Below are 25088 nucleotides of genomic sequence, written 5' to 3' on the forward strand. Positions count from 1 at the left end.
TCACCTATTTCCCCTGCCTCCTCTCTGGCAATCATCAGTTTGTTCTCTGTATTTGAGTCTGTTTTCTGCTCTTTGTGGCCAACTGTAATCTTATTAGATTATACAGTCCTTGAAGGCAGGCACGTACCTTTGAATCCCTAGCACCTAGCAAGGTAACAGGCCTAATGCTTGAATAATATTTGCTAAATGTCATTCTTGTAAGTGAGCCACACGGAATTGAAATGACCAAATATTTGAGTTTGTCTGACTTAACCATATGGTGACGTGGATACTATGTCCTCAGAAATGCTCACGGACCATCGGTAGAAGTATCTGATCTTGGGGCGCCTGGGTGGCGCAGTCGGTTAAGCGTCCGACTTCAGCCAGGTCACGATCTCGCGGTCTGGGAGTTCGAGCCCCGCGTCGGGCTCTGGGCTGATGGCTCAGAGCCTGGAGCCTGTTTCCGATTCTGTGTCTCCCTCTCTCTCTCTGCCCCTCCCCTGTTCATGCTCTGTCTCTCTCTGTCCCAAAAATAAATAAACGTTGAAAAAAAAATTAAAAAAAAAAAAAGAAGTATCTGATCTTAATGCCATTTTGTTTGTTTAGCTTCTTTTTTTTAATTCAATTTTTTATTTTTTAAAATTTACATCCAAATTAGTTAGTATATCGTGCAACAATGATTTCAGGAATAGATTCCTTAGTGCCCCTTACCCATTTAGCCCATCCCCCCTCCCACAACCTCTCCAGCAACTCTCAGTTTGTTCTCCATATTTATGAGTCTCTTCTGTTTTGTCCCCCTCCCTGTTTTTATATTATTTTTGTTTCCCTTCCCTTATGTTCATCTGTTTTGTCTCTTAAAGTCCTCATGAGTGAAGTCATATGATTTTTGTCTTTCTCTGACTGACTAATTTCACTTAGCATAATACCCTCCAGTTCCATCCACATAATTGCAAATGGCAAGATTTCATTCTTTTTGATTGTCAAAAAGAATGATCTTAATGACATTTTGAAACAACGAGGATATCACTTTACTTGACATATTTTTTGCTTCTAAAATCTTAAAAAAATTTTTTTAAATGTTTATTTATTTTTTAGAGAGAGAGAGAAACAGAGCACAAGTAGGGGAGGGGCAGAGAGGGGCAGAGAGAGAGAGACAGAATCCAAAGCAGGCTCCAGGCTCCGAGCCATCAGCACAGAGCCCGACCCGGGGCTCAAACTCACGAACTGTGAGATCATGACCTGACCCTCAGTGGCTTAACCCACTGGGCCACCCAGGCGCCCCTCTGCTTTTTTTAAATACTCTTCTCTTCCTTGGGCTCCATAGCCTTCATGGTTTCACTAACATCTCTACACTGATTACTTCCAAAATCTAGATACAATCAGTCTTGCAGTTGAAAAGGGTTTTAGACACCATATCCTTCAGCCTTCACCAGAAGAGATTCCTCCCACATCTTGACATCTGTTTCTAGAGGCCACTCCACCTCCACCCTGCCTTCAAATGAATGCAGTGAGAGACTAGGAGCTCAGTACTTAGAAAGGCATCCCATTCTTCCTGGCATTTGCATTTGAGTAACTTGTAAAATGCCTTGCTCCTTGTGGATGAGTCTGCTCACTCTGTCCAGTGAAATTAGACACGCCTACCTGCTCTCTAGTCAACACAGATCTGCTCCCAAAACTTCTGCAGGTCTTGGGGCCACCTCAGGGACCTCACAGAACTAGGCTGCCTGCACAGCGTAGATCCTTCTACCTCTCTGAAGGTAGATATGATCAACGAATTTTGAGGTATTAATCTGTGTTTCTCCTTTTGTATTTCCCCCTTTTCTTTTCTACCACTCATGCAGGTGGCAGGGTCTGGGCTTCCTTGTCTGAGGGGCAGGGGAGGGGGTGCTATGGCAGGAAATTGCCAGCTCTCCATTTCCCTTCCTGGGTTTTGTTTCCCAAAAGCCTAAATTGGTTGGAGAGATTTTGGTAACTGACTCAGGAAACAATAGAAGGTGGGGATGCTTTTAGATGCAACAAAAGCAAAGAGGAAGTTCCGTTAATAGCAACAGTAGGGGAAAAGAGGGAGACACCTCCTCTCCCCCAGACATAGAAGAGAAAGGAACTCTCCTGCCAATGTCCCAGAGAGGAAGCGCTTATCTAAAGATTCCCTGCCTTACCAAAGATTCTCTGTCCCAGATGAGGTTTGATGCAGTAGAATATCCATCCTTAAGGACCACATGGGCATGGCCAATGGTTGTCTGAACTGGAACTCCCCCCCACAACTCCCTCAACTTCCTCACCAACCCCCGCCCTACCCCACCCCCAGCCCCCAGCCCTGCCCAGTTGAGGTCTTTGTTCTGCCCTGAAGATATTTCTTGCACAGCAAAGTTGGGGCCAAAGATTCACCTGCACTACACAGCTCTGTGCAGAGGTAGAGAGGCATGGAAAACAGAGCTTTGTTGGAGTCAGACAGATCTAGGGTTGAATCTTGGGGCTCATTTACTAATTGTCACCTCCAACAAATTTCTTAGTCAGGGACTTAGCTTCTTTCCCTTCTAGAAAGCAGGGATAGTGTTATCTACTAGAGTACTCTCAGATTTCCTGGAAAATTTGCTGTGATGAGTGCAGTCAGCAGAAACCCCAGGATGGGGCTTAGGGGACCTTGGCACCTTCCAGAACCACTACAGCATTCAAGCCAAGGCCATGCTCTCCACAGGCTGCTCCTAGCCAGTGTCTGAGCACAGCATGGGGACTAGAGCCTGGACATTTCTGCCAACATGTGACAAACATGCAAGAAATCTGCATCTTAGTCTGAGGCTCCTTCTATCCATTTCTCCTTCCTTCCTCCTTTCCTTCCATGAGATCAGACTTAACGTCTGATCAGAAGGCTCTCCCGCCTTGTTCTGCCCCCTTTCTCAGTCATTTTCTCCAATCAATTTTCAGTTCTAATTCCATTTAGGTGTCTGCTTCCCAGAAGACCCAAATTGATACAACTCTACATAAAACTATTCTAAAAATTGGAAACAATAGCATAGTTCCTAGCTTTTGGTAACTGTTCGATAAAGGTTAACATCCTTTAGCTGGGAAAGATTATAGTCAGGGCTGGGTAATACATTCTTCAATATACATGCAGTGCTTTAATCATACATTCCATTTTGCAAGTGGACTTCATTCATAGGCCATGTGTAGTGACGCTTCTTAACATAGCACTCCAGCTATCCAAATTATCTGTGGACAGGTAACCAGGTGTGTATATAGGTGGGTGGGACTGTGAGGGCAGGAAACTGGCTTTGACACCAGATAGATCTAATCTAATCCTAATTTGCTGTGTGACCTTAGTAAAATCATTTAACCTCTCTCTCTCTTTAGTCGCTTCATCTACAAATGCGGATAATATTGCCTACTTTACCAGAGAACAGTGAAGATTAGAGATAATCTATGTAAAGCATCTAGCACAGTATCTGGCCTATCCAATAAAAGGATGCATCATACTCTTATTGCCTTTCATTCACTCACTCGTCAAAAAAAATATTTACCGTGGGCCTACCATAATAAAGGACTGAGACAAAACAGTAAAACGGACAGGGACAGATCCTTACAGAGCCTGACGGGTTAGGCATGGCACAATGCAAAGTACATCCAATAATTGTAACAGAAACACCTAGATGGTGCTTAGTATGTGCCAGTCCCTGTTCTAAGAGCTAAGAGTCACTCGTTGAATCTTTATACCAACCCAGTGAGGTAGATACTTGCTGAAGATTACATAACTAGTGTGGACTTGAACACAGGCAATTTGGCTCCACAGTCCATACTTTTTACAGCTATGCTGTATTGCCTCTCTAAACATCTGAATTAGATTTTATGCTTCCACAGAGCATAAATGATCCTTACACAAGTATATGAAAAAATCTAGTGAATCAAATCAGTAGGAAAGACAGTTATTTCCTTTAGACAAACACAGGCACAGAAGTAGTAAATCAGCTGAGCAGGAGGAGACACTGATCAGCCACTGGTGACCCATATGATAGCAGTTATGTCCCCCAACACCCACCAAAATCTCTGCCATTTTCTTGGCTTCCAACTCAGCAGCTGTTTTCTGGCAATGGCACTAGGAGTAGAGTTGCTATAATATGGTTTTTCATTTTTCTTAACCCTGACTTCTTTATCTGCTATAACCACAGGGCTCTTCTTGTTCCCATAAATTCTCAACCTTCAAGGTCCTATCTTTTCTGCCTACTGGAACTTCCTGGCAGAAAAGTTAAAGAAAAGTCAAATCAGTATGTTTTATTTTTCTTCTCTGTTCATAAAAGTGCCGACATGACTGGATTAAGTAGTTTGCTGAGTGTTTGCGAGGTAATCAAGGTAGCAGGCAAGGACATCAGACGCTGAACACTAGGTTTAGTTCTTACTACATGGCAGACACCCCCCGTTTCTGGATGCCTGAATGTAGCCAACATGACAGCAGCAGTTTGTTTGAAAAATACCTTAATGTTTACGACAACATGTCATTACCATCATTCTAGAACAAAAATGGCAATGGTAACATGAAAACAAACAACAACAACAACAACAACAACAACAACAACAACAAAACCACCACTCTCTCCTGTCTAGGCAAGAATGATTATGACTAAACACGATGGTACTTACTGGGGGGCATTGTGCAAGTTTATCAGCTGCCACCAGTTGAACATTTAAGTGTTTACTTTGGGACTTTCCTCTAGATTTAATCAACCGCTGTAAAACCTGATAGAAGACATAAACCAACAAGTTAAAAGAAAACTAAAAAAAAAAGACAAGATCTTTTAAATAGTCTGTTTAAGCCCTGAGTATTAATAGAAAAGAAATACAATATGAAAAACCATATATATATATATATATAAACTCTGTAATGACATCACCCACTTACACTGGCTCTCAGTTATAGTGGATTTGATAGGTTCATCCTATTCTCGCTCCGTGTGAGGCCTTGGTGGGATCTTGAGTTCCCGCCCTAGATTTTACCCAGAGAGTTCAAAGAGAGCCCTGCAAAAGTGGAGGAACTGATCTGTACCAGGTCATTTATGTCCATATTCAGTTGAGTAATATTTTAGTTCACTATCTCAATGTCAGATAAATATCAGTCATTTATATATTTGTTTCTTTTGGTCACTGATAATTATTAAGGTGTTCCAGTTTAACTTTACATTAATAAGAATGATTTTATGATAGAAATCTAGGCAAAACATTTGCACTGGCATATTGCTACATATAAACCAGTGAATATCTGTTCTATAAATGCTATAACCGCATTTGCCATATACTCCCCTCTCCCTTACTTTTTTAAGCTGAAACAGGGTTCTTCCCCCAAAACAGTACTAGTCAGTGAGGCTCTATGATAACTCAGTGCATATATCCATAGGTACCCCTGTTCCTACACTTAATGACCCCATGGTGACTGGCGCAGGGGCGATGGAGGTTGAAATCTATTCTACTGCAGTGAAGGATGCTTGAATCTCCTTCAGTTCTGGGCCAAATAGACCTCCAGGTGGTCAAGGCAATTTCAATCCATTCTAATGGTTCTCCAAAGGCCCAGGTTTGGTCAGGACCCCCAAATCCATCCTGTGCAGAACCAGTGCCCAGAGAGATGGAAAGCTGAGGGGTTGGGGAAGGGCACAGCTTCTCTAGACATTCTCCACCTGTGAGAGATGACTGGTTGGAAGCTGAATTGGCATTTTAGCACTAAACTGCACTCTTGGAGGCATTGAAAATAAACTAATTATTAAGCTTGTACCTCTCTAGAATATCTATTTCACATTACTTATTACAGTATCATCTACCTTTGTGGCATAAAGACACATGGCAGATATCCCATTGTGTTTAATCACAGTGTATCTTATTCCTTAAAGAAGCCAATCTAAGCATATATATACACACATCAATTACTTTTCCATAATAGATTCTATACAGTAATGTTTGACTCTATACACGATAAATGTAGATTCCTTTCTTGAATTACATACTCTCTCAACTGGGGAGAGAAGATAGGTGTTACAAGAATCAATACTACTCAAGACATTTACTAGGACAGAACATAAGTCTCTGAAAGGCCATACTTTACTTTTCCTCACCTTTCTTAATCTTTTGTTTCTATTTTGCTCTTGCATAACTGCCCAGTTGGGGAACCACAACAGACAGGGAACTTCTTTAAAACAATGGCTATTCTTTATTTGCTATCTTAGGATTTCTAGAAGCTGTACAGACTACAGGAATTAAAAAGGGCCTCAAATGTGGAGAAACGGGAACCCTCTTGCACTGTTGGTGGGAATGCAAACTGGTACAGCCACTCTGGAAAACAGTGTGGAGGTTCCTCAAAAAATTAAAAATAGATCTACCCTATGACCCAGCAGTAGCACTGCTAGGAATTTACCCAAGGGATACAGGAGTACTGATGCATAGGGGCACTTGTACCCCAATGTTTATAGCAGCACTCTCAACAATAGCCAAATTGTGGAAAAAGCCTAAATGTCCATCAACTGATGAATGGATAAAGAAATTGTGGTTTATATACACAATGGAGTACCACATGGCAATGAGAAAGAATGAAATATGGCCCTTTGTAGCAACGTGGATGGAACTGGAGAGTGTGATGCTAAGTGAAATAAGCCATACAAAGACAGATACCATATGGTTTCACTCTTATGTGGATCCTGAGAAACTTAACGGAAACCCATGGGGGAGGGGAAGGGAAAAAAAAAAAGAGGTTAGAGTGAGAGAGAGCCAAAGCATAAGAGACTCTTAAAAACTGAGAACTAAATGACAGTTGATGGGGGGTGGGAGGGCGGGGAGGGTAGGTGATGGGTATTGAAGAGGGAATCTTTTGGGATGAGCACTGGGTGTTGTATGGAAACCAATTTGACAATAAATTTCATATATTAAAATAAATAAATAAATACAATTAAAAAAAATAAAAAGGGCCTCAGTAAGATACTGTCCTTACTCATGAACAAAAAAAGCACAGAGCAAAGACTATTTCAAAAGAAATGAGCTTCTAATTCTTAAGGGAGAAATGAGGTAATTACCTTTGGAGATGAAACTTTAACATGAACAATAATTGGCGCTAAAGAAGTCTTTATAAGTTGTGCTGGGTGATTGATGGTGTCTGCGTCAAGAACAACCAGTTGCAAAGATCTTGCCAACTCAAAGATTCTTTCAATTTCACTTTGCACTTCCGCTAAAAGGAGAAATAATAAACAACAGGACATGGTTATTTTTATTAATTAGTTCTTATATGTAAAACCATTTAAAACCATTTGGATGTTTGTCTATATTGCACAACAGAACATTCTGAATTTCATGCTTCTGTTAACTTAAGATCTTTCCTAAAGAGAGAGAGATGGGTTGAGTTTTTCATAAAACCAAAAAATTGGTGAAAAAAATTGAGATGGCTCTCTTGACTCACTTCTTACACTTGCCCTGATATTCAGCTACTTATATAGCTATGTTGTTTTTGATTATTGCTTTGTTCCAAAGAAGTTTTATTTTAGCTATAAAAGCTAAAACCACAATTAGGAAAGAATTGAAATACATGCAGAGCAACATTGCATAGAAAGCAAATTATAATGAAATATTCCAGCTAAGCAAGAATTTATATATTGATATTTTGTGAATATGTTTTTTAAAAAATCCCACAATTCATCTGTTTTGACTGATGTGCACATTTTTGTATCCAGGGTTAAATGTTCTGGGTCTACACTTACGTTAACAAACTGCTACGCTTTAATTCAAGTATTAGGGCCAGTACACTTGTTCTAAGGCATAATCTTCAGCATTAAAAAGAAAAACAACTAAGGCCAATTATATTATAAATGCTGCAATGCCTTGAGAATGCAAATCTATTCAATTGGCTGTAACAGCCAAGTGACTGAAATCTCTGTGTGAATCTGGTCGAATAAAAAAATCTAGTTATTTGTCTGAAGTACTCTAGCTATTTTTAAAGCAAAGCAGATTACCTATAAAAACATAATACGTCTTTCTAAAACATAAAAAACTTTTTCACATATGTTTTATAAATCATCTGACTTACTGGGTCATGTCTAAAGTCTGAATTAGACTACTTAATTTTCAGAGAGATGATCTTATTTGCTTTTTACTTACTTTTATTTTTGGCCTATTTATTACAGGCATGACCCAGCAATGTTGTAATCTCATTTAAATTACACAGAGCAAACAAGTTACCTAATTTAAATAACTTCAAAGATGGCCTAAGTAAGATGTTGCTCTAAAAATAACTCTAGAAGAGTTTCTACCACAATGTTGTGATTTGTTTTGCTTATCCAGTATACATTCAAGTTCACGTCACCCACCACAAGCCAAAACCTTCCATAACCAAACATACGGACAAGGTGTGTGGGATCATGGATGTTCAAGACTATCATGTAACTCTAATTTGGGGGGCTTTGCATAATAGCATAAAATTCTGACTTCCCACCAAATCACTGATGTTTATTGCATGATTTGTATTAGAAATATGAATTTAGAGAGTCAACATAGCAATCATTGTTCATATCATCCAATTCCAATGGTCTGAAAGATGTCATGTTACTTTGGACTGTGACTAGCTCTCAAGGTATTTATGTAAAGAATCTGGGGCGCCTGGGTGGCGCAGTCGGTTAAGCGTCTGACTTCAGCCAGGTCACGATCTCGCGGTGCGTGAGTTCGAGCCCCGCGTCAGGCTCTGGGCTGATGGCTCAGAGCCTGGAGCCTGTTTCCGATTCTGTGTCTCCCTCTCTCTCTGCCCCTCCCCCGTTCATGCTCTGTCTCTCTCTGTCCCCCCCAAAAAAATAAATAAACGTTGAAAAAAAATTAAAAAAAAAAAGAATCTGGACAATTAGGCTTATTTGCAAAATTCTTCTGAAGTCACCTAGTACATTTGTCAATAATAAATAACATACCCATCCCTTTTTTCTCACATGTCAAAAACACTTTTTAAAAAAAGAGATCTTTCTTATGAGAGAAGTTCAGAAAATAAATTTTATTTTTATTGTAGTATATTTCAGCCTCAGGCTGTTGGGGTGTGTTCTCCATTTGTTGTTGTCATTAAATTGACACTGGTTTAAGGTAACTCCTGGCCAGGACTGTTGTAGAACAAGTCTGCATTGCTTTAAGTTTCAAATCTGAATACAACATTTTCTCAAGTAGCAAAATGGCAGTGAGGCAAACTGGACTGCTCTGGTATAAAGAACCCTTGAGACACACTGTGTAAATAACTCAGAAATGCCTGGGCCTTATTTACTCTACACCAGCAATGAGATAAGTGTGGTTTTTGACCTGTGAGGAGGGCAAGCACATCCACAGCTTAGGCAACACAAAACTCTTAGGCAATGGCATTCCAGCACAAGTGGAGAGGTGCTCAGGCAAGCAAGCCAGGAGGCTGCAGACGGCCACACTATATACTAGAGTGGGTCCCTATGTGGATAATAGGTATATAGAATTCAATAGCTAAACTGTCTGAGAAAGAGAATGGCATATGTATCTACATAGCTCATTTTCTTAAAAACTTGGAGCAAGCCCAGCAATCTTGACTTTCCATGCTGATTCTCAGAAGGTTCCAAAGGAAGTTTCACCATGATCTTACTACAGACAAATGGGGCTCTGAGAAATTTGGACTATGATGCTGGAGGGACCTCAATGAACACTTCTATAACTTGACCACGACTGATCTAGATCCACTTCTCTTTAGCATCTCTGACACCTGTGATCTTTCTTATATCCAAATGCTTAAACTACTTCAATGGCTCCTTTGGGTTCAAAACAACATTGCCCAAAGTGAATACCCTGTAACACTAATCCCGTAAGATATCCTAAGGGGAAAAAGAGATTTTTTTTTTTTTTTTGCAGGCTATAATAATTTCTTTTGGAATTTCAAACATGCATTACCCTTTGTATCTTAATGGCTCTTCGAAGTCTTGCAGTAAAGAAATCTGCCAATTGTTTAATCCAAATATCCAAATTTATCTGACTGAGGAAAATGTTTGGATGTAACAACTATTAGTATCTTTTAGAACCCACATTTCATAGAATCTACCTTGGAGGAGGTTTCTTTAGCAAGGTATACTAGAGCGCTAACATACTAGCCTCAACATACTTTTTCAGTCTCTTTCCCTGTTGCTCTCAAACCATGCCACCCACTCTCTTTTTTTAAGTATGCTGTGCACAAACTATTTGTTTATCACCTACACAGTGTTTTTTACATGTTGATGCCTTTGGACATTCTTGTCTTCCATGAAGAACCAGCTCAAATATAACTTCTTCGAATTCTTCTCTTTCACCTCTTACTCCCTACGCTTCTTTCTTTATACCCCTAGCTTTTTGTTCATAAATCTATTATCAGACAGTATTTTAACCACCTGTCCCTTCTTTATGTTGGCTTATAGGTAAGACACTTTGTCTTTAGTTATGTTTGTACTTACTAAGTCTGGCGTAATTTGTGGCATATAACAATAACCATGTGATGAGGAAATCTACAAATGTGCATTAACAAGCAGGCAAATGGACATAAGTGGCTCACATAGGGATTATTATAATAGATTTCCATTAAATTAATTCCAATGGCTATAGGTGTATGAATTTACAAAGCAAAGGAAAAAACCAGTGAACTGACACTGCCTTGCTTCTTCATCAATATTTACACTAGCTCCACTCCACTGACTGAAACAGGTGACTAGATTACACAGAATGACTTCAAAGAATGTCCATGAAACCCTTGGCTGGTATAGATGGTTAGAGTCAGGCAACCTCACTTATGCACCTAAGTGTTTTTTAGCCTCTCATTATTTATCAGAAGAAGAAGTAATTAAAAGTCAAAGGCACTTTGTGGAGTGAGGAGAGTGGAACAGAGAACAAATGAACAGAGAACAGATGCTTGTTCAAGAAATCTTCAGTCTAACTTTTCCAAAGAAGACATCCAGATGGCCAACAGACACACGAAAAGATGCTCAACATCACTCATCATCAGGGAAACACAAATCAAAGCCACACTGAGATATCACTTCACACCGGTCAGAGTAGCTGAAATGAGCAAATCAGAAAACAACAGATGCTGGTGAGGATGTGGAGAAAAGGGAACCTTCTTGCACTGCTGGTGGGAATGCAAACTGGTGCAGCTGCTCTGGAAAACAGTGTGGAGGTTCCTCAAAAAATTAAAAATAGAACTACCCTATGACCCAGTGATAGCACTACTAGGAATTTACCCAAAGGATATATATATAGGAGTGCTGATACATAGGGGCACTTGTACCCCAATGTTTATAGCAGTACTTTCAACAATAGCCAAATTATGGAAAGAGCCTAAATGTCCATCAACTGATGAATGCATAAAGAAGATGTGGTTTATATATACAATGGAACACTACTTGGCAATGGGAAGGAATGAAATCATGCCATTTGCAGCAATGTGGATGGAACTGGAAGGTATTATGCTGAGTGAAATAAGTCAGTCAGAAAAGGACAGATATCATATGTTTTCACTCATATGTGGATCTTGAGAAACTTAACAGAAGACTACATGGGAAGGGAAGGGGGAAAAATAGTTACAAACAGAGAGGGAGGGAGGCAAACCACAAGAGACTCTTAAATACAGAGAACAAACTGAGGGTGGATGGGGGAGGGTGGCGGCGAGGGGAAAATGGGTGATGGGCATAGAGAAGGGCACTTGTTGGGATGAGCACTGGGTGTTGTATGTAAGCCAATGTGACAATAAATTATATTCATAAAAAAAAAGAAATCTTCAGTCTAATTTGGCATCCTTGTCTCTCACAGTATTTAACTTTAGTCACCTAATCTGATTCATCATCATCAACTCTTCCATTGTTACCACCTCAAGGTCAAAATTACTGTCTCTTTAAGAGTGTTTCACTCAGCATGTGAGGGATCTAAATACAAAACTAAGGAAAGAACCACTGATGTCCAAGCTCCTGCCTTCACAAGAACAAACAACTCTTCATTTGGTACGTTTAACATTCTTTTTATAAAGCAACCATGCAGCAGACATTTATTGAACAATTACCATGTGCCAATCCCATGCTAGGAATATACAGATGATACTTTGTAGCCTGTTTGCAATCTGTACAATTCTTAGTGCAGGGCCAAGGTATAGCCTTCAATGAATTCTCGATGGGATGTTTAGGCATGCAAGTGATCTTGGAATTTTTTTGTTTTCTATCATCATCTCAGTAGTTTAAGAAAATATAGTGACAGAGAAGACCCTTATCTTTCCCACTCTGCCCATAAGGGAGGAGGTAGCAAAACAAACTGCCCTCAGAATGTGAATGCAAAGCAGACTCCTAGAAAGTTATAAGTGGACTGCACCACTCTTGGCAATCATAGAAACCACAAACAGGCTTTTGAGATGAATGTCATGATTGCCCAGCAGTGTGGGCTTGTTTGTGTGGATGGTAATTCCATCTTCCACAGCCCTGCTCATAACATGGTGTAATGTAGCTAACAATATAAGGTGTCCTTCCATTTTCCATCATGGTGAATTTCATAATTCTTTCTAACCAGTGCTCCAGGAAAGACACATTTAAACTCCCTACATGTTATTAATGCTCATTGCTATTTCCACTTAAAGATGTGACTGTTCTGGATACTACCAGCTAGCAGCAGAAGCTATACTAAGACACCGTTATCTAGCTTTCTTCTAAAGATCTGAGAAAGTTGAACATCTCATTTCTTTTCATGTCAGCTGCAACTCAGGTATGGCATATCATTAGCATCACTGAGAAACTTGGGCAGAGTAGAGATGAGTGCTTTCACGTGGTTAGGCAGTAGCAGACCAGGGGAGCCCAAAGGGTTCTTCCCACCAGACTACTGATTAACTAATTGACTAGAGCTGAGACAGAGGAGGCTCTGGCTGTTGAAGGAGTCTGCTCCCTTCTTTTCCATGATAGCATTCTCTTCAGTTAATCAGCACTTCCTCATTCAGAATGGGGAGAAGACTGGAAAAGACATTCACAAGTGAAACATGTGTCATCCCACTCCGAAAACACAGCTTGGAGAAGTACCATATTTGAACATCTTACCTAAGCTGGACCGAGTGTTCGAACGTTCAATTATTGCTCGCTTGCTGGGATTATTTAGGACAGACCTCTTAGCAAGAGAAATGTCAGCTGTCACTCTTGTTATTGATATCCTATGAATAGGAACACAGAACAGAACAAGCCAGTAGAAATGTTATGGGGCTCTCAAGTGATTTATAACCACAGTATTTAGTAACCACTTTACATACTGCATTGCAACCACAGTATAATAAACATCGCCACAAGTATTTTAAATAGGCTTTGGCTAGTATTAAAAATATAAGTCAGGTATAATGGAGGAAGGTTCTGGCTATTTAATCAAAACAAAAAGCAAACCTGTGGTTAAAAACAAAGCTCTTCCTCCACTACTGTCTAGCTTGTCAAATTCTCTTTATAACGCACACCACACCAGGAGGGAATCAAAATATGTGAATAAACATGCTCTTTATAGGAAGCACCAATACAATTTCCCTACACTTCACAGTTGATTTGCTCTTGAATAAGACCTTCAGGAACTACAAATGTTCTGCCCAGGCATATCAACCAGAGGGGAAAACCCTGTTCATTTTCATCAACACTCAACCAGTTGGTAGTGATGTTGTATTCCTGATGCCTAACAGTTAATTCATGATACAAGAAGCATCTCTCCACGAGCCCAAAGGAATGTTTCATTTCGAAGAATATGGAAAATATGACTTCTATTCTGCCTGCACAAGATCCGTCAGCATATTTGCTTAGGACTTTGAATGCATAAAGTGGAAAGACATAAGACACTATAGTTGAGGGCAATGTGAGGATTGTGCCAGGATTTTGGCAAGTCAGAAAGTTTCCTGCAGTTACACAAGAGAAGAATAAAGCAGAGAAGTTGCAGATGAACAAAGAGAGGAGTCCATATGCATATGATTTATCAAATGAGAATCTCTGGAATTTACAGCCTTAAAAATCTTTATTTTAAACCGTGACTGATGAATTTCAGGTTATTATCTACCTGTAGAATGCAAAGCATGCCTCTCTAAGCCAGTTACTGCCACCATAGACCTTTCCCCATTCTCATTTTCAGAGCTTTGGCAGAGTTCTAGAATGGAGAGAAGAGAGTAGTGCCCCTTCCTTTTTTGCTCAGTGCACCCATTTGCCTTCATTTTTATATTCCTTTGGCGACTGGTGCAGGGAAGAGGTAGAGTTGATATCAATTACTGAGTCATAGTTTTGGTATACTGTCAGCACTCTCAGGAGACTCTTCACCTGACTTCAGTGACCCAAAGCCTTAAGGAAAATTTAAAGTATTCCTTGTCACAAATGGTTCTTTAAAGCTATACAGGCTATCTAAAAGTTCTGATACCATTTTAACGCAAAGCACCTTCTTGTGTCATCGTATTGTATTTATATGCTGTAGATGGTCAGTGAGTTTTAAATTCTTAATGTTTTTAGAATTTTTAGTCACTAATAAATTATTGGAGTCATCTTCATATTATCTTCTACAGAAACCAAGAGTTTTGTGAAATACCTCTGGGCCACTGAGAACACCAAGGGGAGGCTGAGTTGGCAGACCTCCAACTTTCCTACCTTCCATGTCAGGCAAACGCCTATGCATTTCTGTTTTCTACATTGGGGCTTTATATATGATTTCCTTGTAAAAAGCTGCCCAACTGCTAAAAGACATTGGAAAACACTGGTCAAGTACAACTGCTTCATTTTACCAAGAAAACTGAGACACAGAGAGGAAGTTCCACATGATTAGTTAGAGACTAAGAAGACCTGAAACACAGGACCCCAAGCACCAGGCCAATCCTTAGTCACCTGAGTGATGATAAGTCTCACAGAGCTTCAGTTTTCTTCTCCAGCAACCCCAAATCCCCAGATGTAAGCCAAATCATCAAGTGCAGATGCAATCGATCTTGGCCATGTGCAGAGAAGTGGTCAGGACTTTAGTCAGCTTAAAGTCAAGGGAATCCCACGTCTGAGTCTGCATTACTCAGTTGGCTTTTGCAACTTGAAGTATGAAATCTCATAGGCATCCTGTGTTCACAGCTTCTTTAATTTACAGAATAGAGATTGCTCATTTATTTTTGTGTGTTTGTTTGCTTGTTGTTTTAAGGACAGAGTTGTTGGTTAGAAACATACAGTCAAGTTCCAGAGCAATTCAAATACATGACTGGAGGCGAATGGGTTAAATTAGGAACAGAATTCAACTTTCTAAAATAAAGACTTTTGAAGGGCCCAAAAAGTCTATTCTGCTTATGGGAGATCAAAATTTGTAGTTCTATACAAGCCAAATAGTGAGTCTTGGTTCTTAAAATTTGAAAGGATTACCACCATACCATCACATATAGAGTTTTATAAGTTTTTACAAGTTTTACAAAAAACCAAGCAAACAAACAAAATAATAAGACACACACACACCTGCTTCATATATTCTCCAAACAGAAAAAGGTATGGACAATACAGGGTTCTTTTTCTTGTTTTATTTGTCACCAAAATACCAGTGAACTTGTTAATACAAGTTATTTCTTTTAAATTTTTTTTAATGTTTATTTTATTTTATTTTATATTTTTTGAGATAGAGACAGAGCATGAGGATGGGAGGGGCAGACGGAGGCGGAGACACAGAATCTGAAGCAGGCGCCAGGCTCTGAGCTGTCAGCACAGAGCCTGATGTGGGGTTTGATCCCACAAACCATGAGATCATGACCTGAGCCGAAATGGAAAGCTTAACTGACTGAGCCACCCAGGCACCCCAATACAAGTTATTTCTTAATAAAAGTACACATGCATGCATGAAGGAGCTCAGGACAAGATAGACACAGCCCCAGAAACCCTTCAGTAAGACAAAGCAGAGTTTTCTGTTTTCTACTGCAAAGATGCTTACTATTATCAAAATAAAAAACCAAACCCACACTTTTTTTTTTGTAAAAGACTCTCCAGAAATAGAATTGAATCCTTCTAGTTTATATACTTTTTTTAGTTTTATATACTTAAAAAATATTTTATATACTATATATTTTTATATACTAGTTATATATTTCTATTACTTTTTTTAACTTAAAAAAATGCCCTTTCCACTTCTTTTCTTGCTGTACTCATTCCCTCCAGTACTTCCACGCATATTGTTTGATGTATGTTTTTACGAAATTTCCTAGGAAACTTTTCTGTCACATAGTGTTAGTAGTTACTGGCTGGTCGATTAATGCCAACAGAAGTTCAGCTCCTCAGCAAACTGGGTTTAGTAGCAAATGTCACTGAAAACTAGCAAAAATTGTTCTCTAACTCTAGCAAATCTGAACCCCACCTGTTCTTTATTTCTGTTTTCGAATTCATCATAATTGCCCCAATCTATCATGACCTATGAGTATTAGTTTTTTGAGAAAAGATATTACTTTCAGTTATAACATATCCATTCAAAAATAATTGTTATTTCCATATTGGTTCAGAATGGCTATAAGGTCCTTCTATGCTCTATCCTTGCTACATCTAATATGCAACACTGTTAGTACATTAATTAAAAAAAGAGAACTCCTAGTATTCATAGAGAAGAGTATTCCAAAGAGCAGAACAGTGCACTGTCAAGAGAATGGGATGGAGGTCAGATTAGCATCAGAATCCTAATCAACAAAATGGTGATACTGGTCAAAATAGCTAAAATTAACAACTCAGGAAACAACGGATGTTGGTGAGAATGTGGAGAAAGAGGATCTCTTTTGCACTGCTGGTGGGAATGCAAACTGGTGCAGACACTCTGGAAACTGTGTGGAGATTCCTCAAAAAATTAAAAATAGAACTACCCTACGACCCAGCAATAGTACTACTAGGCATTTATTCAAAGGATACAGGAGTGCTGATTCCTAGGACACATGTACCCCAATGATTATAGCAGCTCTATCAACAACAGCCAAATTATGGAAAGAGCCCCAATGTCCATCAACTGATAAATGGATAAAGAAGCTGTGATTTACATGTACAATGGAATACTACTTGGCAATGAGAAAGAATGAAATCCTGCCATTTGCAATAATGTGGACGGAACTGCAGGGTATTATGCTAAGTGAAATAAGTCAGAGAAAGACAGATATCATATGTTTTCACTCATATGTGGAATCTGAGAAACTTGACAGAAAACCATGGGAGAAGGGAAGGTAAAAAATAGTTTTAAACAGAGAGGGAGGCAAACTGAAGGTTTAAGGGGGGCAACAGGGGGAGGGGAAAATGGGTGATGGGCATTGAGGAGGGCACTTGTTGTGATGAGCATTGGGTGTTGTATACAAGTGATGAATCATGGGAATCTACTCCTGAAGCCAAGAGCACACTGTATACACTGTATGTTAGCTAACTTGACAATAAATTATATTTAGAAAAAATAAAATAAAATAAAATAAAATAAAATAAAATAGTGATAGCAGCTTTGCCAAACTATCTTCTGGGACTGCCAGTAGGGGCAAACGAGGTAATATACAAAAGTGCTTTGTTAACCTAATATATAGAAGACAATTACTGCAGATTTGAAGACTTGAAGGGGACAGTTTCTTTATATTCTGTCCTCAAAAAAAAGCAGTCTACCATGAACTCTCCTACCACCAGAGTCCATGGAATTTATATAGACTTTAAAGGGAGGAGAATCAGGTCAGACGTGTTGTAATCAAAACCTGCTAATTTAAGTATTCATGTTTGGCATTAAAGTGTTCAATTACTTATCTCTAGTGTTTGACCACTGATGAGTCTCCACCTGAAGAGAGAGAATGGTAGAAGGAGACAATAAGAGGGTGATATTGACTTTGAAACAGAAGGTGCTGTGTTGTTCTTTTCCATTTGTTGACGGCAGTTACAAGGTGTTTTGACTCTGCCATGAATTGGCTGCTCTGTTGATAGCATCAAGGGTTCCCATTGCTGTTTATGAACAAACATTACCTCTCTGAGTCTCGTAAGTTGTATTCTCAGCCTCTTTTCTTCAAATTCTTCCTCAAACCCTTTTAAAAAAGTATTCCCCCTCCCTTTATTTTTATTTTGGAAAGAGAGAGAGAGCGAGGGAGTGTGAGAGGCAGAAGGGCAGAGGGAGAGGGAGAGAGAGAATCTCAAGCAGGCTCTACCCCACTGCAGAGTCCTGACACAGAGCTCGAACTCAGGAACCATGAGTTCATGACCAGAGCCAAAATCAAGAGTCAGACGCTTAACTCACTGAGCCACCTAAGTGTCCCTCAAACCCTTTTTTCCTTCGAGTGGCCTTTGGCTAATAACTTCCTTTAACTTCAGATTTTATCTATATAGATTACAGGATGTTCATTTAGGATTTTTGGCCACGATCATGTCGATTACAAAGTGTTCAGTAATTGCCATAGAGCTGATCTGATCTAGTCATCAAAATGCCTAAAGCCAGCAATTTTATTGGAATTTGAAACGATTAGCATAGTTCAACAAATGGCAGTTGGTTGGACTGCCTGCTGTTCTATGAATGGTATATTCAACCAGCTGAACAAACCTCATCCCAAAGGATGATCCCCAATGAATGTTTGTGGTAGAAAATGAAGAGAGAGGGGCGCCTGGGTGGCGCAGTCGGTTAAGCGTCCGACTTCAGCCAGGTCACGATCTCGCGGTTCGTGAGTTCGAGCCCCGCGTCGGGCTCTGGGCTGATGGCTCGGAGCCTGGAGCCTGTTTCCGATTCTGTGTCTCCCTCTCTCTCTGCCCCTCCCTGGTTCATGCTCTGTCTCTCTCTGTCCCAAAAATAAATAAACGTTGAAAAAAAAATTTAAAAAAAAAAAGAAAAAAGAAAATGAAGAGAGAAAAGTTCCACATCGTTGTGAACCCTGTGTGTTCACCAGGCTGATGCCATCGTACCAGCTGATTAGGCTCATCTAATTTACGATCTGTGCACAGGCACTGTCACCACGTGTGGATATGCACATGGACGAGGGTTCCTCAGGAACTATTTGGTACTATGCTTTTCATATTTCTTCCGCGTATTACAGTTAGGCCCTACAGTAGCAATCATGGCGATAAAACTGTCTAATAAGCAGCTCTCAACGGACCCAAATAATTTCTAAGGTATCAAAAAAGGGCAAGTATGTGATTTTGTAACAATCAAGCTACTGGACTTTAATCCAATTTGTTGAATTACTGTCTAACCAGGATCTGGAAAACAGTACTGAAGAAAGCCTCTTAGCCAATGGATCCATTTTTTGCTCTTTCTGGAAAATAATAAGACTTTCTCTTGACTATTTTGTCTAACCTACTACATTCATAGCCAGTGAAACACTGAGTGGGTTTTCATTAGAACATACTGTTTATGCTGTATCACTGTGCTATAGCCTTCTGTGTAATTGTTCTCTTGGCTGGTTTCAGTTAAAGACTATTTGTTGTTTTCACTCTCTTTATTAATTGGTAAAACATAATACAGCAGATTGTCATAGCTCAAAATGTAAGGCTATTTCCCACACAGCAGATGTGTCAGAGTCAGCGTGAAGCTACAAGCACATGGCTTCTTCCTTATCAAAGTCTCTACATACCCTCAACTAATAAATTCATTACTGGTTTTTCTGCAGCACTGTCCTCTTATTATCTGAAAGCAAGTCCACTCTGCTACTCCCACCTTTACTGTCTATCTTCTATCAACTCTGCCATAAATCAGAGCTCTCCAGCACCGAGTCTCTTTCTCTGGCTATTACTTTGGCTGCTGTTGAAATCTTCCTTTTATCTCTAGATCCTCTGCTGTGCCATCAGACCATATGGAACACTTGGCGTTGACATTTCAATCCTATTTCTACTAAAACCATCTTCAACAATGTGTATAAATGCTTGATGCAGCAACTTTACCTGACCCAAAACAAATCTCTGCTGTTACAATCAAATGCACTTCCTCTTTCTGGGCCTGAAAATTGAGGAAGAACCTCAGATGCTTCATTCTTGAAAGTAGTAATTAAGCCATTCACTTTCTCTTTGTGAAATTTTAAAAAATCCCCTTCTTCTTTTCCTTTCCGTCCTACCTTTCAGACAGTTAAAAATACTGTTATTTGTAAGGATGTTACATGGTGATGGAAAGAATCTAACACAAACAGGCTGTGTTATGGGACACGATTGTTCAGCTTGAGGACTGTTACCGGGTCTCATGATGAGGTACAGCTCAGAACTTCCTTAGGTAAAGACAACAGAGGTTAAAACCATGTGACTTCAAGCATAGTTCAAGGAAGTGTGTGTGTGTATGTGTGTGTGTGTGTGTGTGACCAAGAACACAGAAGACTGAGGGGCGCCTGGGTGGCTCAGTTGGTTAAGCATCCAATTTTGGCTCAGGTCATGATCTCGTAGTTCATGGGTTCAAGCCCCACATTGGGCTCTGTGCTGACAGCTCAGAGCCTGGAGCCTGCTTTGGATTCTGTCTCTCTCTCTCTCTCTCTCTCTCTCTCTCCTCCTCCTCCTCCTCCCCCACTCATGCTCTCTCTCTGTCTCTCAAAAATAAATAAGCATTAAAAAAAGAAAAAGAACACAGAAGACTGAGCCATGAATGTTAGCTGTCAACAATCCACAGACTGCTGCATGAAGGTAAGGATTAAGGCCCAATCATCAGAAGGCAAGACCAAGACCAATGCTATTAAATTACAGAGTCGGAGTTCAGCTGTTCTTTGCAATGCTTTTTCAAGAAGTGAATTCTCAATAACCAAACATTCTCAAACAGAAGCAGTTTATCCATCTGTTTGTGGTTGCTGAAGCAAAGAGATTAGAATAAAAGAACTTTTACATTTCCTTCCAACCCCAATATTCTAGTATTCAGTGCTTCATTTGTTTTCTTTGAAACCACCTCATTCTCTGTGTATCTTCTGTTTAAAAACAAGGGGGGTGGGGAGAGGAACAGGATAAATCCAAGGCTTTCTTAGTAAGCCTTTTGGGTGCACTAGATGAATGTGGCAGAGACGGTTATTTGTTCAGCAAAATCTATTTCCTCTTCCTCCTGAGCCATGGCTAGACTGTATTTCCCAGCCTGTTTTGTAATTCAGTGTGGACACACAACCAAGTTTTAACCAATGAAAAGTGAGGATCCATGTGCGTCATGTCCAGGCTGGCATGTGCCTCTCCCCACCAGCTGACCGGAGAGCCCCCCTCAGGCCAAGGGCTCCAAATGATGGATGGAAGAAGCTTTCTGCCCAATCCTCCCCTACGCCACTCTATCACTTCCTCCTCGCTGAGGGACACCTGCTTCAGACTGTTAAAATGAGCAACAGTAAGCTCCCACTTGTGTTTAAATCATTATATATTTTGGGGTCTATTCATTAAGGCAGCCTGGCACTGTATTAATGTACTCAGCTATTCACATAATGGCTCTGAAGCATTCTGATTTCTTGAACTAAAATCTCAATTATTGGAACTAAAATCTCAGTTTCTTTGTATATAGTCCCAGAAGCTAATGAATATTTTAAGTACGATTACCCAGAAGGCTTTTCTTTTGACAAATGTATACAGTTTGTACTCAAAGCATGGTTTGCTTTTTTCCCTTAATATAGCATATTTTTCAAAATGTATTTGATGCTATTTAAAAAATATATTTGGTAAGCTGGATGCATGTACCATACTTCTCAGTATACACTGTGTACATTTTCTTCATTTCTATGTCTTCGATATTTGCATGTTATTTTTACAAGGAGTGTGTTCTGCATTGTAAAGGAGCTTAGTACCTCGTATCAAGTCAACATGGACTTTTTTCCATTTCTCTGTGAAACACAGGAACTCTTTCTAGACGTTTTTCACAAAACCTAACTGATAAAATTATTTGATGGCTAAAGACTGAGCCATATGAATAAGAGGATACATACAAAATACACTAACAAACTACAAGGTGATTTCTGATGAAATGAACCCAGAACTAAGCATCCAAACAAGTACTATTCTCTACAAAGTAGTCACTTAGGGAGGTTTATGATGAAAACATTTCTTGCACTCTTCTTCTGAGAAAACACTGCACTTTACACCTTCATATGATACACACATACATGCATACACACACACACACACACACACACACACACACACACACACACAAACATACACACGCACAGTTCCCAAGTGCTACTACCAGCTTGACCAGCAAGCCACCACATTTATCAAAATATTCTATATTTTCATTAATATATTTCATAAAAATAAGTTTGATATGAATTCACTAACAAGCAAGTAAATAAAGACAAACACATACACTTAATTAAAACAAATGGGTTATTTTCCTTCTCAAGGTCCTTTCTCCCTTAGGGATTCAATGCTATACTTCATAACTTCATATCTTCAGAATTCTCTCATTGTATTCTTCCCTGAATACTGAGTTAACTTTTAATTAGAGAACTTCTGCAATCGCTGGAAACACAGATCCACAAATCAATTTATCATACACGTTTGGTTAAAGGAAAATAAAAATACAAAAACATCTGTATGTCTCACCTCCCATCAAACCTGTGCTTCAGGAAATCAAAGAGGGCTTTCTGCATCATGTCTGTTACCTTTGCAGAGGTGAGAAAAAAAGAATGAGGCAAACACACGCAGAGAGACAGAGAGAGAGAGAAGTCAAAAGTGAGAGAGGTGGAAGGGAAGGGCACTTTGTCTGAGCAAAGACCTCACACAGCCTGTTGTCTCTGAGGGGAAGGGCAGGTTGTCCTGGAAGGCGTTTTTCATGCTTAACCACTTACACTTACTCAAATTTCCCCCTTGGTTGTCCTCTAGGGTGTTGAACGAGCCAGCAGTGTTCACTAGACCTAAGGCAGACTCCCTTCCCTTATTAGGTGATAGAACTGCAGCCAAGAGACCACAATAGGCTGGCTTTGCTCGCAAGTGCTGCCTGTCCTTGGCTCGCCCGAATGGGTGCTTGCCTCCAGTGAGGACCAGCTAGAACTCCTGTGGCCAGCCCTGGGCTTGGCCACCTGCTAGTCTGTGCATGCTGGTAGAAATTCTCCATTCCTACAGATCACTCGCCTGCTTTTCCTCGGACATTCCCCACTGAGAAGCGAAGGGAAGGGGGAGAGGAAGGAAGGAGACACATTTTAATGTCCCACCCCACCTAGTTTTATCTATGCTAGCACAAAATCAAAATGGAAACACCCGAAACATAGTACTTCTAAAGCCTTCACTCTTTTCCTTCTTACATGGTATTGTTTAATCTCTGAACAAGTTCATTAATACTTTCGTGGACAATTTTTCCCTTCTATGTGTCTTTGAAATAAACGAGAGAAATATTTGGTGGGGTATGGCATCATGTTGAGCACCCAGCAAGGTGAGGTTTGTTGGTGCTTTGAAGGTTTAAGTTTGCTGGAAGATTGCCTACATTGTTCTCTTGTGCTGTTCATACTCATTTATTTATTTATGCATTTATGTATTTATTTATTTAGTTTTACATAAGCTCTACAGCATGGGGCTTGAACTCACCACCCTGAGATCAAGAGTTGCATGCTCTACCACTGAGCCAGCCAGGTGCTCCCATACTTGATTATTTCCAACAGTAACGGGAATGGTTGAGACTACATAGTCCTTCACTTTGAATTTAATGCAGAGGAAACCTTTGACCACAACTTTCCATCATAAATGTTTTAAGGGATGTATTTCTAAACAAAGTGATACATATAAGATAAGAAGCGTGCCAGAGAGGGAAGAAAGAGTGAAGGGCCACATGAGCCCCATGCTGTGCCACCCGCCTTCACATGTGGAGAATTGGCCCCATCGGTACCTCTCTGTAAGCAGACCCTAGAGGAGCAAGCTCCCAAGGCTGTCTCCTAGGTTCTTGATCAAGAACTGAAGCATAACAGACTGGTATTTGTACCTCATAACCCTTCAGTGACGGCCCCACTAACACCACCGGACGCATGGATGGCACAACATCATAAGGAGGGATGTGCTCCGTCTGAAAAAGATGATTGGACAGCATGACAAGGTGAGGATAAGCATGCCTTCTCAAAAGCCATAGCATCGTAATTCTCAGGTCGAGCACAAAATGATTACCACAGGTCCCCACCAAGGAGGCTCATCCCTTATTTTATAGCCATTTGGGTCACTGAAATGGAACATTGCAGGCACGTGCGGATAGAAACCTTAAAGGAAGATTTAAAAAGGAAACACAACTTACCACTTTTTGCTTCTGTTTTGCTAAAAGACAACAATGAGAGCCATATCAAAATAGGTAATCTCTGTAAATGATAGTACATGATTTTAAAAGATGGAAGAATGTACCAATTTGTCCCTATAATTCTCATCATGTCACTATTACCCACTCTGTGGAGAACTACTCTATTATTTCATTCTGGATGAGACAATTTTGAAGACAAATGAAAAAACAGACAACTTCTCCCCGTACGAATGACCTTATATCCTGATTTCATGTTGGGTGTGGAGGGTGGACTGCATGAAAACACTAGAAATTCTGGGCCAGCCATGGGCCATAGGTTGTTTCCTGCTACACACAGCATACAGTGTGGCTGAGAACAACTTGGACAAATACAATTTGATAAAAAGGAATTAAGAACGACGATTTGGGTAAAAATGATCATCACCTTAATCAGGAGTTATTTTTGGATTTGTAATTTTGATGAACCAGGAGAAAATTCTGTAGTCCTTTGTGTGTTCGTTAAGTTTTTTCCTTCTTTCCAGGATAGTGACATATTTTTCCTACTATGCTGTTCTTAATTTCAAATAAATTTATAACCATTTATTCCTGTTCTTTCTTGTTTGTAATAGTGTAATAGGTTTGTAATGACCTAAATGTCCAACAAATGGGGATGAGGCAAAATACATTTGATACCTGATTAAACTGATTTTGTTTAAACTGGTTTTGTTTGGCCATCAAAGTGGGTCCGGTCCATCTGGGGACAACCCAGAGACCTAGTTCAGTTCAGAGCACAGGATATGAGGAAAGATCCACCCAAACAAGGACCCAGCACTCAGCACTACTCCAGAACCAATCCCGTTTCCTGCAGTTACGGTAGGCCAGGCTAGACCTTACACTTGCCCTTCTGAGTTGGTAATACTGGATGCCCTAATGCAGCATCAATTCTGGGCCAGAACAAATTAGACTATAGGAGTCAGGGAATGTGGTAGAAGGAAAATTCCTGCTTGAATGTC

The 25088-nt window shown here is 39.9% G+C and overlaps 1 protein-coding gene across 7 annotated transcripts in view; it reads right to left on the reverse strand.

The window, feature by feature from the left end:
- CACNB4 (calcium voltage-gated channel auxiliary subunit beta 4) overlaps nucleotides 1-25088 on the reverse strand; it is a 255883-nt gene that overhangs the window by 18135 nt on the left and 212660 nt on the right. For 6 of the 7 annotated variants that reach the window (XM_040475072.1, XM_040475073.1, XM_040475075.1 and 3 more), the window contains 6 exons: nucleotides 24097-24116; nucleotides 23794-23874; nucleotides 22425-22483; nucleotides 13023-13132; nucleotides 7023-7174; nucleotides 4612-4707 (listed from right to left, as the gene is read on the reverse strand). In XM_040475072.1, the coding sequence (XP_040331006.1) occupies nucleotides 4612-4707; nucleotides 7023-7174; nucleotides 13023-13132; nucleotides 22425-22483; nucleotides 23794-23874; nucleotides 24097-24116 (518 nt within the window). The remainder of the gene's footprint in view (nucleotides 1-4611; nucleotides 4708-7022; nucleotides 7175-13022; nucleotides 13133-22424; nucleotides 22484-23793; nucleotides 23875-24096; nucleotides 24117-25088) is intronic. The other variant, XM_040475078.1, reaches the window with a different exon arrangement.

Source organism: Herpailurus yagouaroundi, unplaced genomic scaffold (assembly GCF_014898765.1).
Source record: "Herpailurus yagouaroundi ecotype Mexico unplaced genomic scaffold, PumYag 140, whole genome shotgun sequence".
NCBI lineage: Eukaryota > Metazoa > Chordata > Mammalia > Carnivora > Felidae > Herpailurus > Herpailurus yagouaroundi.